The sequence below is a fragment of the Megalobrama amblycephala genome, linkage group LG9 (genome assembly GCF_018812025.1).
Source record: "Megalobrama amblycephala isolate DHTTF-2021 linkage group LG9, ASM1881202v1, whole genome shotgun sequence".
NCBI lineage: Eukaryota > Metazoa > Chordata > Actinopteri > Cypriniformes > Xenocyprididae > Megalobrama > Megalobrama amblycephala.
Window position 1 is genome coordinate 32,372,376 of NC_063052.1, and position 15,970 is coordinate 32,388,345.

General features: G+C 36.9%; 2 protein-coding genes across 3 annotated transcripts; one reads left to right on the forward strand and one right to left on the reverse strand.

Annotated features, from left to right (window-relative positions):
• Positions 1-1,768: 1,768 nt before the first annotated feature.
• sdha (succinate dehydrogenase complex, subunit A, flavoprotein (Fp)) lies at positions 1,769-13,648 on the reverse strand. The gene is made up of 15 exons (XM_048202895.1): positions 13,493-13,648; positions 12,629-12,712; positions 12,299-12,460; positions 10,564-10,707; positions 9,030-9,194; positions 8,805-8,953; positions 8,005-8,129; positions 7,558-7,726; positions 7,192-7,387; positions 5,222-5,393; positions 4,895-5,013; positions 4,614-4,725; positions 3,652-3,782; positions 3,229-3,342; positions 1,769-2,397 (listed from the first exon to the last, which is right to left on the reverse strand). The coding sequence occupies exons 1-15, from the start codon at positions 13,550-13,552 to the stop codon at positions 2,311-2,313; spliced, it is 1,989 nt and encodes a 662-aa protein (XP_048058852.1). The 5' UTR covers positions 13,553-13,648; the 3' UTR covers positions 1,769-2,310.
• Positions 13,649-14,178: 530 nt separating this feature from the next.
• On the forward strand, positions 14,179-15,792 carry ccdc127b (coiled-coil domain containing 127b). Of its 2 annotated transcripts, none has more exons than XM_048202897.1 (3): positions 14,179-14,446; positions 14,789-14,920; positions 15,021-15,792. In XM_048202897.1, the coding sequence occupies exons 2-3, from the start codon at positions 14,800-14,802 to the stop codon at positions 15,722-15,724; spliced, it is 825 nt and encodes a 274-aa protein (XP_048058854.1). In that variant the 5' UTR covers positions 14,179-14,446; positions 14,789-14,799; the 3' UTR covers positions 15,725-15,792. The 2 variants fall into 2 exon arrangements, with proteins under 2 accessions (XP_048058854.1, XP_048058853.1); XM_048202896.1 differs by lacking the exon at positions 14,179-14,446 and adding an exon at positions 14,534-14,591.
• Positions 15,793-15,970: the final 178 nt, after the last annotated feature.

Here is a 15,970-nt window from a genome sequence, read left to right on the forward strand (position 1 = left end):
GTATTTCTATTTTATCATTTAATATATTATATTTTTCATGAGAACGGCTTTCTTTATAAACAAACAGGCACATGTTGAAACAAAAATAAGGTGGTATTTTGTCATTGATATCAATATATAGCTATTTATATATGTAAATGTTATATATTTAAAAAAAAAAAAAAAACATAATGTAATTATGCAATAACTACCATGGGCAAAAATATTTATTGTGTGCAAAATGACTTGGTGGGAATTTTTATTCAGAGAAATTAATACTTTTATTAAGCAAGGATGCACTGAATTGATCAAAATGACAGGCAAAAAAAAAAAAAAAAAAAATGCTGTTCTTTAGAATTAAATATATATTACTTTATACAAAAATATTAGATAGCAAAACTGTTTTCAACATAGATGAACATATTCTGAAGGATCATGTGACTCTGAAGACTGGCATAATGATGCTAAAAATTCAGTATTGCCATCACAGGAATAAATTACTTTTTAAAATATAAAACATATTAAAATAGATAACGGTTTAAATTGTAATAATAATTCACAATATCATTGTTTTTACTGTATTTTTACAAAATAAATGCACTTGATGAACATTCCTCTTTAAAAAAAAAAAAAAAAAAAACATGAATAAAACTTACCGTCCCCACACATTTTAGGCAACGGCTTACATTATATTAATATAAATATACACCATTGGCGTATCTAAACTACTAAGTCTTTTGTATGACAGAATTATAATGTGTTCACACATCATATGTCTATATGAACACTCACTTCTGGTTTGTATCTTGCGTTTATTCATCTAAACAACAATGTTTAGTCTTCTTTTATCTTAGTATATAAATGTTTTCCTAAGTGGAATATAAATCATTCGGCTTCAGGTTTGGTTGATGCAATCTTGTCATTGCAGCTTGTCAAGATAACTAGGGCCTGAACCTTTTTGTGAACTCAGCTGCCATCCACAGGCAAGAGTACTCTACAACAGTCAAACATACCTGCAGTTAGATTTAAAGGTGCTAAAAAGGATGTTTTGTTTTATACATTTTTGCAATATTACTTGAAACTGTCTTTACTAACTGATAAAAGACCATTTATTAGGTGCGCTGAAAGGAATAATATTAACATATACATCATCTGTGCACGAGGTAGGGGCTTAAAAACATCAGCCAATCGTTTACGCGATCATCGCTAAACGATTGGCCCTCTGGCTTGTCAATCACTGCCATGATGTTCCTTGTGCGCTCCAGTAACTTTCCACACTCCACAGGCGCTGCATGCAATGTTTTTGTCAAGAGACAGGAGTAACAACTGCAGATTATGAGTTACCTGCGGTGAGTCCGACATAATGAATCCACTAACACGACACAGCAAATGCCGGTGGTAAACACTCGTGTTCCAATACTCGTGCATGAGTTTTGGGAGGCGTTCCCTCGAAATGAGCTGTGAAGGAGGGGGGTTGTTCTTTGGTTTCTCAGTCGACAAAAAGATCCTCTGTATCACCTTTAATTGCAATGTAATTACTTTTTCAATGCATATCTATCTCTTTTGTGATTCTCGGGTTTTGTGGATTAAGGGTCAACAGAAATATTCATGTTTTTAATTTAAAAGTAATGCGTTACTTTACTAGTTACTTGAAAAAAGTAATCTGATTATGTAACTTGTATTACTTGTAATGTGTTACCACCAACAATGTCAACAAATTCTCTCTCTCTCTCTCTCTCTCTCTCTGGTGAACACCAAAACATTTCAGTTAATATCATAAAACCAATCATTATCACCCGGATCATCTTTATTGAGTTTAAACAGAACCTATAAAACAGAACATGCAAGATGTACAGAACTTTACATAACAGATGAGTTGTGAGTATATTTGAGAATGAAAGGCCACCTGGTCAAATACATGTGAAACTAGACACTGTATTAGCATCACAAACTATTAAGCTATTAAGTTTACTACTTTAATTTATTTTCCACAAGGTGCAAGAGTTTCTTGACAGCAAAATGACAAGCATTCAACAGTTAAGTATTAAATATTTAATGATTTACTTGCCAGTACAGTGTAGAGCAAATGTGATGGATGTGTTTCAGAGAATATACACCAATATCACACAGCTGTTATTGTTAAAGAACAGTTGAATCTTTAACAGGAAGTCTGACTACTGTAGCTTTTCATTTGCTCTGATATTTCAGTATTGTGATCATATTTAAAAATGCAGTGTAGCCTGTCAAACACAAGATATTCTTTCATTTATTTATTGGCGATTATAAATAAGCAAAAGGGCGGAGTCAGCTGGGGTTTACGTCAGGATGCGTTTAATAGGAACGGATTGCAGGGGGAATGGCAGCACAGTCTTCTGCGTTCAGAGAGTGGTCAATCACGGGTCTGTATTCCAGAGTAACCTGAAACACACGTTTGTCAATGTTAGCTCATACGAATGGATGTTTTAGTCCTTTATGCAGACTCACAAGACAGATTTAAAGTGCCCCAATTATGCCATTTTAAAGGTTCCTAATTTAGTTTTGGGTGTCTCCTAAAACACTTTAATTTCTCGTGATATACAATGCACATCACATCATTTCTCAAAGTGTCTGAAAACGGTTCGTTCCATGATTTAGTCTATCTAAACCCCTACTCACCATGAGCCTTATCTGCTCTGATTGGTCAGATGGCCTAGACTGTTGTGATTGGTCTACTGCTTCCAGCACGTGTCAGAAATGAAACACCTGTCACCATATCTGAATTTCAGCTTCGGAGGCTTCCTCAGCTCTTGATACACAGTGATATGAACAATGGTGTCGGTTTCTAAAGACCTCATCCTATAGAAGTCAATGCAAAGTGGATTCGCAAAGCTGAAAACAGCATCTTCTCAACATGTCGACAACACAAACCAAACTCTTCCAGTCTCAGCTACAACTACAGTGTTTGAGGGAATGTTCAGAGCAGATGTTGTTCTCGGGCAGCCAATGAAGACCATAGGCATTATGCAAATTTGTTCCATTGTTGTTAGGTATGTAACAGGAAGGAAGACTGGAATTGCTGACGACATATTTCAGCAGTTCAGAATCGATTCTTTTTTAAGGACACAATAACTTTATTTGTTGTGCACTTTTGTAGACATTTTACATTCACAAACAGCTATATTACACACAACATGAAAGGTACTATTTGAAAAAAGCATAACGGGGTCACTTTAAATGTGTACAAAGGAACAGAATCAATTATATATTTACCTTTCCTGTCTTGGGATCCACATAGGACAGTGTGTGTTTCCTCCAGTGCTGTTCAAAAGGCTTCTTCTCTTGTCCCTGCAGGGGTTTGGAATAGTCATACTCATCCACACGGTCCTATAACAAGAACAGGGAAACAGAACCTTTAAAAACACAAACATTATTAACATGACAGTTGTGTCTTTAACACCATGATTCCTACCAAGCTGCAAGACCAGATTACAAAAAACCGAAAGTAACAATAGTCCATGTCAATGAACTACATACTATACTATGCACTATACTACTATTCCATTTTATAGTAGATAAGATGTCCAAATTAGACAAAAATTTACAGAGCACAAAACCAGAGAGCTTTGTTATGGCTCTGTAAATGGTACAAAATATTGTTGTCCTTAGACAAGCATGCTGTTTCAGAAAGTTGACCTTGAAGTCCTCGCGGGCGTGAGCGCCCCTGCTCTCTTTACGGGCCTCAGCAGAGACGATTGTCTGCACTCCGTTCAACATCAGATTCTGCAGCTCCAGAGTTTCCACCAGATCAGTGTTCCACACAATGCCTGAAGACATAAAAGATGAATTTAGAGCACAGTGTATCATAAGAACCATCATAACGCAGAGATAACAACAACCTTTTTGTACAGTAATGAGTTTCTAATCTGCCATTCTAATTTTCAGTTTAGATTAGACTTTCTCATTGCTCACCAATATTTGATCAAAAGTACATACAATTGTGACATTTCATTAAATTTAAGTGTAAAATGTTCTATTTTAATGTTTTGATGTCCAAGCTGATTTTTCAGCATCATTACTACAATCTTCATTTTAACATGATCCTTCAGAAATCATTCTTATTTTTTTCAGATTCATTTTTTGGCAGTTTTGCCTTTTTATTGAGATAGGGCAGTTAGTTGACTGGAAGCAAATTGGAAGAGAGAGTGGGAAGGATCGGGAAAGGTCCACGAGCCGGGACTCAACCTCGGGTCACCCAAAGCACAACAGCGCTATGTGTCGAAGTGCTGCCCACAAGGCTATCGGCGCGGACCGGAAATCACTCTAATATGCTGATGCTCAAAAGAATTCTTATTATTAATGTTGAAAACTGCTAAATATTTTTTTGTGGAAACAGTGATACATGTATTCAGGATTCTTTGATGAACAGAAAGTTCAAAAGAACAGCATTTATTTAAAATAATCTTTTAAACATTATAAAAAAAGTCTTTACTTGTCACTTTTGATCAATTTAATACATCCTTGGTGAATAAAGCTATATATTTCTTATCTTAAAAATATTATTGATCCCAAACTTTTGAACTGTAGTGTATGTTAGTGTTTTTGAAGCTATTGAATTTCTAATTTATTTCATTTCTCCTGTGCCAGTCGTCTCTGACCTCTGTCAAATGTCTTGATGTCATCCAATGTCTTGTAAATGGAGTCCATCTTCTCACAACCCTCCTTCAGGACTTCTCCTGTGCGGAACACGGCAGCGTGACTCTGCATGGTCTGAAAAGGAAAAGCAGAAAACAGAAATTAAATTATTTTGAAATTACTATCTTATAATGACTACTGGAGATCATCCGAAATCATAAGATGAGGCTTCAAACTGTCAAATTCCCATTTAATCAGTCTATAATATTACATTTCTTTAAAGAACTGCAGTGAGATGACGTGCCTTCTGCATGTTGAGCCTGATTTCTGAGGTTCTGGTACTGCCGTTAGCAAAACGGATCTTGTCCAGATTGGAGACAGATGCCTCTCCTGCATTGGGTTTCAGAGGGGAAAGCTTCTCTCCTATGTGAGAGGATAAAAATATCACACCATTTTTAATGGTTTGTTTTAAGAAAATATATATAAACAAATGACTTTACAATGCCTTAAAACTTCATTACACAGTAATCCTTCATGAAATATTGCTTTTCTAGATTTAGTCTCTAGTTTAATAAAGGGCACTCATGAATTTGGAGCATTCCTTCACGAGTTCTAAGTCTTATAAAGCTACCTGGAGTGTTTGTCTCAGCAATAGTCAGGGCACAAGCACGTCCAAACACAACCAGATCCAGCAGCGAGTTGGCACCCAGGCGGTTGGCACCATGCACTGACGCACAGCCGGCCTCTCCACAGGCGTACAGGCCTGGCACCACCTTATCCTCTCCATCCTTATAGGTGATGACCTGAGAGGATTACAGACAGGATATTAGCATTATGTTCTCATGAGAGTAGATTGCAAACAGCGATTGTAACATTAAGGTTTACTTAATCAAATGTAATATTAATGTACACAATCTTTCAAAAGTTTGGAATCACTAAGATTTTTAATGTTTTTGAATCTTATGCTGACCAAGGCTGCATTTATTTGATGAAAAATACATTAAAAACAGTAACATTGTGAAATATTGTTACAATTTAAAGGTGCCCTAGATTATGTTTTTAAAAGATGTAATATAAGTCTAAGGTGTCCCCTGAATGTGTCTGTGAAGTTTCAGATCAAAATACCCCATAGATTTTTTTTAATTGAATTTTTTTAACTGCCTATTTTGGGGCATCATTATAAACGCGCCGATTTTATGCTGCGGCCCCTTTAAATCCCGTGCTCTCCGCCCACAGAGCTCGCGCTTGCCTTGAACAGTGCCTTAAAGTTTACACAGCTAATATAACCCTCAAAATGGATCTTTACAAAGTGTTCGTCATGCATGCGGCATGCATGCGTCGGATTATGTGAGTATTGTATACTGTTATATTGTTTACTTCTGATTTTGAATGAGTTTGATAGTGCTCCGTGGCTAACAGCTAATGCTACTCTATTGGAGAGATTTATAAAGAATGAAGTTGTGTTTATGCATTATACAGACTGCAAGTGTTTAAAAATGAAAATAACGACGGCTCTCGTCTCCGTGAATACAGTAATAACCGATGGTAACTTTAACCACATTTAACAGTACATTAGCAACATGCTAATGAAACATTTAGAAAGACAGTTTACAAATATCACTAAAAATATCATGTTATCATGGATCATGTCAGTTATTATTGCTCCATCTGCCATTTTTCGCTATTGTTCTTGCTTGCTTACCTAGTCTGATGATTTGGTTGTGCACATCCAGACGTTAATACTGGCTGCCCTTGTCTAATGCCTTTTATAATGTTGGAAACGTGGGCTGGCATATGCAAATATTGGGGGCATACACCCCGACTGTTACGTAACAGTCGGTGTTATGTTGAGATTCACCTGTTCTTCGGAGGTCTTTTAAATAAATGAGATTTATATATAAAGGAGGAAACAATGGAGTTTGAGACTCACTGTATGTCATTTCCATGTACTGAACTCTTGTTATTTAACAATGCCAAGATAAATTCAATTTTTCATTCGAGGGCACCTTTAAACAAACTTTCTATTTTAATAATGTAAAAATGTAATTCATTCCTGTGATGGAAAAGCTGAAATTTATAATTTAATACTCTAGTCTTCAATGTCACATGATCCTTCAGAAATCATTCTAACATGCCTATTTGGTGCTAAAAAACCCCCACATTTTTTATGATTATCAATGTTGAAATCAACAACAACAATCAAAACAAACACACCCCTCCATTCATGGCTCTGCCCCCAAAATGCAAACACACAATGCAAGAGTGGATATCTCTTTATCACAGCTGAAGCAAAGCAAAATAATGCTTCAGCAAAGAAGAACAAGTCACCACCAGTAGCGCCAGACAAACAATGGCACTCAAAACTGTCCTGTTAATATAGCTAACATTACAAAAACAGCATATCAGTTCTGTGAAACGCAGCAAAAACCAATGTTTTACGCCCCCTACTGCTGATTGGCTGCAAGTGTGTTGTGGTGTATAGTCCGATCCATTTCAACAGCGTTTCTCAGAAAATCACTTACTGACCCTTTAAGGGTTTGTTCAAATTCCTAACTTAAGATGAGCAGTAGTCAAAGTGATGGTGAAAAATGGGCAGAATACCTGTCCCTTGTAGTTGGTGGGGATGCCGCCCATGTTGTAGTGGACGGTGGGTAACACTGGGATGGGCTCTTTTGTAACGTCCACTCCAGCAAAGATCATAGCAGTTTCAGAGATGCCGGGGAGACGAGCAGCCAGCTGCTGGGGTGGAAGATGATGGAGCTGCAGGTAGACATGGTCTTTTTCTGGCCCAACACCTCTGGTGGGAAACATGGTAGAAACTCGTTTTAAGAAAGATAACACCAGTTCATTTGTCAATAAATCAATCACGTACTGTCTATGCAAGTGAAGTTAAAAACAAAACTTGCGATTCATTAGCACATTAAAAATGGTGACTCTGTTGTGGGGTGTGCATTAAGTATTTTATACCTTCCTTCTCTGATCTCAATGGTCATGGACCGCGAGACCACATCCCTAGAGGCCAAATCTTTGGCATTGGGCGCATAACGTTCCATGAACCTCTCGCCTTCACTATTGATTAAGATTCCTCCTTCTCCACGGCAACCCTCTGTGATCAGGCAACCGGCTCCATAGATACCTAAGGGAGTAGATCATAGGTCATCTGGAAGGGGCTGAATATTTATAACACAGATCATCAAGTATCAACATGGAAGCATGTAAACACAGCAGAGAAATAGTATAACTATTCATGTAATATATAACTGCTAGGCAACATATAGACAAAACTAATCTGTCATGCGAGACATAATCATGTTGTAAACTATACTGAGGTGACAACATGAGTAAACTGTTACTTCACAATAAGTGGCAAAGATTTATGATGCTTCATAGTGAAAATACTTTAAAAGGACTCACCTGTGGGGTGGAACTGAACAAATTCAAGATCCTGGCAGGGCAGACCCGCACGTGTCACCATGGCATTACCGTCTCCTGTGCTAGTATGGGCTGATGTACAGCTGAAGTATGTGCGGCCATAACCACTGCAGAGAAAACCAAATCGATATCTTTATTTGTTTGTATGTTGTAAAAACACACTGTATTAATAATATATACACTGTTCCAGCAAACTTGACCAAAAATAGTTATGTATATTAAATTATATAAATATTACAAACAAGTAGTTTGTTATAATTAGAAAATATACAGTGAAATTAAAATCTTTAGTGAACAAACAGAACCAATCAAACTTCAAAAGATGTAATTGATAACAACTGTAAGAAAAAAGTTTTTTTAACCTTCTGTTATACCTTTGAATACTTAAGGAAGCTTGTTTCTCTCAATAAAAAAAATTAACTGCAACTCTTTATATCACAATTCTGACTTTTTCCCCCTCAGAATTGTGATATATAAACTCACAATTGTGAATTATAAAGTCAGAATTGCGAGATGTAGTAAATTCTGATTTTATACCTCGCAATTCTGACTTTTTAAATAAAAAGATAAGATAAAAAGCCACAATTACCTTTTTTTTGTTTTATTTCATGGTGGAAACAAGCTTCCATGAATACTAGTGTTTCTGTTGTTAACTAACACAAAAATATTTTTCATTCATTGAAATAAAATACAATATAAATATTAGATGAATCTAAGTTTCCTAAAGTACATACAGTAAAATGCCGGATGCTTGAGACAGAAAACCAGATCATGTCTCTTACCCAGTGGCAATGACTGTGTTCTTGGCTCTGAAACGGTGGATGGATCCGTCCTCCATACATAGAGCAATGACTCCCTTACACTCTCCATCCTCCATCAGCAGATCCAGGGCAAAATATTCGACAAAGTAACTGGTATCATACCTCAGGGACTAGACACCAACAGACACAATTAGATAGGGCTCAACAGGTGTTCCAGTTCACACTGTCTTTCAGATTCTCACTCACCCGTCCATAGAGTGTGTGAAGCAGGGAGTGACCCGTCCTGTCTGCCACACAACAGCATCTGTGAGCCTGACCTCCTTTACCAAACTTCAAACTCTGACCTCCGAAGGCACGCTGATAGATCTTCCCGTCCTCGGTACGGCTGAAAGGCATACCGAAGTTTTCCAGCTGAAAAGACATAACATCAGCTGATAAAATTGGAGGAAATCACAATCTATATCAGTCATAATGTAATGATTGAATTAGCGACAAGGAAACAACAGGGCAAAAATTATTCTTCTTATCCAATTATTCCTGAATACTTTCAAAGTGACAATAACCGGGTTTTCATTACAGATTTGTGTAAAACTTTTGCGATATTTTCTAAATGTCTATAAAACTATTGCAAAATGATGGCATTTCCATTAACCAATGTTATGTAACTAAAACTTAATTTTTTCCTCTCGCCATAAGTCATTCCAAAAATCACGGCAATGGATGTTAGCAGGTTTAAGATCAAAATTTAACATTAAGGTTTTTTCTTTTTTAAATCGAAGGAGACGTAGGCATGTTATCCAAGCATTAAAGGTGCTAAAGAGGATCTTTTCGTCGACTGAGAAACCAAAGACTGTTAGTGAGTTTTTGAAATGAGCGCATGCGTAAGAACAACCCCCTCCTTCACAGCTCATTTCGAGGGAACGCCTCCCAAAACTCGTGCACGAGTATTGGAACACGAGTGTTTACCACCGGCATTCGCTGTGTCGTGTTAGTGGATTCATTATGTCGGACTCACCGCAGGTAACTCATAATCTGCAGTTGTTACTCCTGTCTCCTCACAAAAACATTGCATGCGTCGCCTGTGGAGTGTGGAAAGTTACTGGAGCGTGCAGCCGTGCACGTCTCGCACAAGGAACGTCATGGCAGTGATTGACAAGCCAGAGGGCCAATGGCTGATGTTTTTAAGGCCCTACCTCGTGCACAGATGATGTATATTGAATATTATTCCTTTCAGTGCACCTAATAAATAGTCTTTTATCAGTTAGTAAAGACAGTTTCAAGTAATATTGCAAAAATGTATAAAACAAAACATCCTCTTTAGCACCTTTAATGGCAAGGAAAGCCCCTTATACATGGGAGCAACCACGTATGAGGTGTTTCTGGGTGTTTCTCCCTATCCGGTTCCAGGTCTTTATAAATTGTGGCATTTCTTTGTTGTTTAGAATCCAGTATTCCCATTATTCTTTTGTCTTTTATGAGTTTAATAAAGAACTCTGTATCATCTTCAGTCCAAACATACCGTGCCATCTTAAAAGAATGATCGACTTTTACGTACACCAGGTGATCTGTAAATGCGTAAACTGTTTCCATTGCAATTTCGCAAACTATTCCTTTTTCAAATTGCCTGAAAAACCACCTCATGTGAGCATAAAAACCTTTTTGCGATGTATGGGAGTTTTTCGATTGGGTGCATTTCCAATTAGCAATTACAATTTGCACAATTTGAAGGGTAATGGAAATGCAGTTAATGACAGTGACAGGTCATGTGATCATCGCTCACCTCCACCACTGCAGCAGGGGCCTGCTCGGTCATGTAATGAATGGCATCCTGGTCTCCCAGCCAATCAGATCCCTTCACTGTGTCATAAAAGTGCCAACGCCAGTCGTCGTCCTCCATGTTTCCTAATGCAGCATTAATCCCACCCTAAATGTTAAAATATAATTAAATAAAAAATATAAGTTGTGAGCCATTGTGAATAAAATTGAATTAATTAAATTTAACCTTTTTTTTTTTTAACCTTAAATGTGTGTGTGTGTGTGTGTGTGTGTTTATTTATATATATACAGTACAGTCCAAAAGTTTGGAACCACTAAGATTTTTAATGTTTTTAAAAGAAGTTTCGTCTGCTCACCAAGGCTACATTTATTGTGTAATATCAGTATTAACAGTAATAACAGTAATAACAGTAATATTGTGAAATATTATTACAATTTAAAATAACTGTTTTCTATTTGAATATATTTCACAAAGTAATTTATTCCTGTGATGGCAAAGCTGAATTTTCAGCATCATTACTCCAGTCTTCAGTGTCACATGATCCTTCAGAAATCATTCTAATATGCTGATTTGCTGCTCAAGAAACATTTAATGTGTACAATTGTACAAAATATTTGTGTACAATTTTTTTTTTCAGGATTATTTGATGAATAGAAAGTTCAAAAGAACAGTGTTTATCTGAAATCTAATCTTTTGTAACATTATAAATGTCTTTACTGCCACTTTTGATTGACTTAATGCATCCTTGCTGAATAAAAGTATTCATTTCTTTAATTTCTTTTCAAAAAAATAAAAATAAAAATTCTTACTGACCCCAAACTTTTGAACGGTAGTGTATAATGCTACAGAAGCTTTGTATTTCAGATAAATGCTGTTCTTTTGAACTTTCTATTCATCAAGGAATCCTGAAAAAAAGTACACAACTGTTTTCAACATTGAAAATAATCATAAATGTTTATTGAGCAGCAAATCAGCATATCTGAATGATTTCTGAAGGATCATGTGACACTGAAGACTGGGGTAACGATGCTGAAAATTCAGCTTTGCATCACAGGAATAAATTACTTTGTCAAATATATTTAAATAGTACACAGTTATTTTAAATTGTAATAATATTTCACAATATTACTGTTTTTACTGTATTTTTAATTAAATAAATGTAGCCTTGGTGAGCAGACGAAACTTCTTTTAAAAACATTAAAAATCTTAGTGGTTCCAAACTTTTGGACTGTACTGTGTATATATATATATATATATATATATATATATATATATATATATATATATATATAATTGAATTTATAGTCATAGACTGACATATTCTAAGAGAATATTAATTGTGTATTAGTTAGAACATACGTATCAATCTTTTGTTTTTTCAAAGTGGTGTAAGAATATCAGAGGTATAGTTTCAAAGGTTGAGCTGCATTATGAACTTTAGACTTCTTGAACTGAAAATCACTGCACAGCTCTCAGAGGTTCCAAACGGATTCTCATTCAATCTCTTCCTGAGCAAACTATTTGATTCTGATGCATTACAGCTTTCATATTGTTACTTATTCTTTCAAAAAAATTTATTTGTTCCTAAATTAAACATCAGCAAACACTGATTTGCAAAAACTGGTATACATCCAGAAGACAAATTGTTATGCTGTTGCAGTACATATGTGGGTATAAGAGGCAGATTAATAAGTTACTGAATGATAATAAGGAGAAACCCAAAAGGAAATCTCCAAACCTGTGCGGCCACTGTGTGTGAGCGGGTGGGGAAAAGTTTGGTGACACAGGCTGTGTTGAAGCCGGCCTCCGACAGACCGAAAGCAGCGCGCAGCCCTGCGCCACCGGCTCCCACCACGACAGCATCAAACTCATGGTCTACTACTGGATACTGAGTGGAGATCTGAGAGGAGAAATACCAAAAACACAATGATCACGGAAGGCCACTCGCCTATGACATCTAGTTTTGCTACTTTAATGTGACGACTGGAACTAGAATTCAACAGAACCTTAAGAGCCAGGGAAAATGAAAGCTACTGAAACCAAACAAGGAAGCAGCATAAATACTTACACTATCTGAGACTTTTGCATCTCCCTTTTTTCCGTAGATAGAGAAATGTAACTTGCGGTTGCTTGCCTGGCACACTGCTGGCAGCTGGATGGAATGACAAAAACATCATTGCAATACAAAACAGACAGTGACAGCAATCTAATGTATACTGGTCTTTACTGGTGACATAACAGTGAGATGTCTGGTTATTGTGTTTTATTTGAACAAAACATAGGCTGAGCAGCCATACTGGAGACTGTCTGGAGATTAATGCAAGGAGAATTACAAGATAAACTCATTTGCTGCGCTTGTGTATGTTTATGATTTGTAGGACACATTGCCATAACACATCTACAAACTTTAACAGGTGACTGTAGCTGTCAGTTATATCTGTAATAAACACTAGAAACAATTCTTAATTCGACTTTAACAGCAGTCTGCTTTTATATGAAATTAAAATAACAATCATGCATTCAAACACTTAAAAAGTAATCACCTAAATTAATAACACGAGCATACAGTATCACATGGCTAATGCTAACGCTGCCAGCTTGACCTTCAATGTATCCCTGTTTACAAAATATCTAAACTTTACTTCTATGAAATTACACATTACATTAGGTTTAAAACCCTCAGGCATTACTGCTAAAAGGATAAGCTCCATAAATAAAACAGTATCACATAAAGCGTACACTCCAGTAACAGAGACACTGAGACTATGTAACAGTGTTATCCAACACAGCAGATGATGGTTACAAAACCAATACATAACACAGGGTACAATAGACCAAAGCGAGATCTCAGTATAAAGCAATTAAACTCTCGGCCTGCAATTAACAAATGCCATTACAATAGAAAGTATGCCCAAGATTTGAAAATACTTACAGTTTTAGATGACACAATCTTTCTCCCGAGGACACGGGACGCAGCGCACACCGCAGCCATGTTGCTCGAATCTTTCTGACTGATAAATGCGAGCGCCTGTGTGTGGAGCTCGTGCTCGCTCTTGTGATGTAAGCGGTAGTAGACTCATTTTTGCGAATCGGTTCTTTTGAACCGTTAAAAAGATTCAGTCTCTGACTTCACGGCGCGGCGTACTGCAGTGTACGCGATTCGTTTTATTAATAAGTTATTTTAATCGCATTTGTAGGTCAGTTTGTTGTACCCCAGATGATTAAAAAAAGCTTCTCGCACTATGAGCCAAACCCTCAAATACTGATGGTTCGCTGCTTATTCAGTTATATCGCTTCGGTCTGCTTCGTGAACGTATCGTGACAAGAAAGCCATTATATTTATTTAAAATAAGTATAATTACTGACTATATAGTGAATAATAAAACAAATTGGAGATATTTATTTCTCTAAATAAATTACGAATAATTGAACATCGTTACCTCGTTCTTTTTATAACTAAAATATTTGAACATTTTCCACTTCATTTAAAATGTGATTGAATTAAAGACTGTTGTGAAAACATGCAAGAGAGTGCAAAGGCTCAACCAAACTGATTGAAAAGATTCAAAAGAACCATTGGGTTCTAATGATTCATGAATCGCCATCCAGTTTCCCAGCTTCAGTGAGGACCGTACCAATATTTGTCCACTGTGGGGGGATTTGTTGGTTAGCGATCATACAGAAAACAAACACAAACATGTGTTTAAGATGGGTGGAGTTATTTCCTGTAAATGCCACTGTATATAACATAGCCTTCTAGCTTTAAATAAGCAATATTTTTCCCAAGAACATTAACGCAGGTGTTAGCTTTACCAAATAATGGAAGCGACTATTTGAATCTATTTGAGAACGGGGGTCAATGTCAAGTGCTTTGGATACTTGCAAGGTAAAATGGACATTTGATGTAGTGTTGTATTGCCAGCATGTATTGTTCTTGCCTGATTAATGATACATTTTCTTTGTTAAATATAGCTAAGCCAAATCGTGTATGCATGTCGTGGAAACAGGAAGTGTCATATTTCAACTAGGAGGTCTCGCGCTGCTCAAGTTTCTAGTTATAAATTGAATGGGGATGCTACGTCAGTTTCATTATGTTTGCATGAAGGACAAAAATGCTTCATTATACATTAAAAAATGGCCATTTGGTTTACAGTATTTACAATAGCATTTCCCTTTTTATATCATATTGGTTATATGTTTGATATAGAAGTATGTATTTATTTTTCAGCTGCAGTCCACATGAACAACCTGAATGATCCTCAGGACTGGAATATAAGGCCGGAGAGGCAAGGTGGTGGTGGGGACAGCAGTAAGTGGAACTATGCCCTCCTTGTGCCCATGCTGGGGCTCGCTGCCTTTCGTAAGTACTACACACACTATTGCACTTTACTAGCATGTATGTTTTAATCAATTGTACTTAAATTTTAATTTTTTTCTTCCTCCTGGGGATGGATTCCTAGGATGGATCTGGTCCAAGGAGTCTCAAAAGGAAATCGAGGAGGCCAAGGTGAAGTATGAAAAGATCGTAAAGACAATCCAAAAGGACCTGGATGTGAAGTACAGACAGACGCTCTCTGAAAACCGCAGAGAAACAGCACGGCTCGAGCTTGATCTAGAGAAAGAAAAGCAGCGGGCACATGGCTACCGTCAAGCCCTGGCATCGCAGAGTCAGAAGCTCGAGGAGGAACGTCGAGGCATGAGGCTGGAACGTGAAGCTCTAGAAAACGAGAGATCTAGATTGCGTTACGGAGGACCTGGTGGCGCCCTATTCCACGAGGCGTTGCAAAAGGAAAAAGAGCGAGAGATGAGGGCTTCGCTGGCTCTGAAGGAAGTAGAACACAGATTGGTGCAAAGACAAAGGGCCTTTTGCAGTATTTTGGTGCCTCGTGTGAGGAGGGTGGAGATGGAGAAGGACCTTCTGGTTCAGACAGCCAAAGAGCCCCTTCTTGCACATCTGGAGATGGAGGACGGTCTCAGGGATATTTTTAAGAATGATCGCAGTTGTGCCGAGTATCTCAACACAGATGAGCGGAAGAATGGAAGTCTCATGTGGCTGTATCTCAGATACTGGCAGCTGCAGGTCACTCTTCAAACACACCAGAGAGCTGAAGGCTGCTATACTCGGGATACAGACAAAAAAGTGACACTGGGAGAGCAGAAATGAATCTATATCAATAAAATTATGTATTTTAAATGACCTCATTACCAATAAAGTTAATGAGATTCAATTTTTATTGTTGTTATAATCTTTTCTTAGTGGGAAAAGCAGTTTAAGTTTATACATACAGTGAGTCTACATACCATATACACAGTAAAATATGTAATTCTTTATTGTTGTAAAATAGGTTTTTAGGGCTCATGAGGTCAGTTTTTATGAATATTTAACTAAATACTTAAAAAAACTCATCCA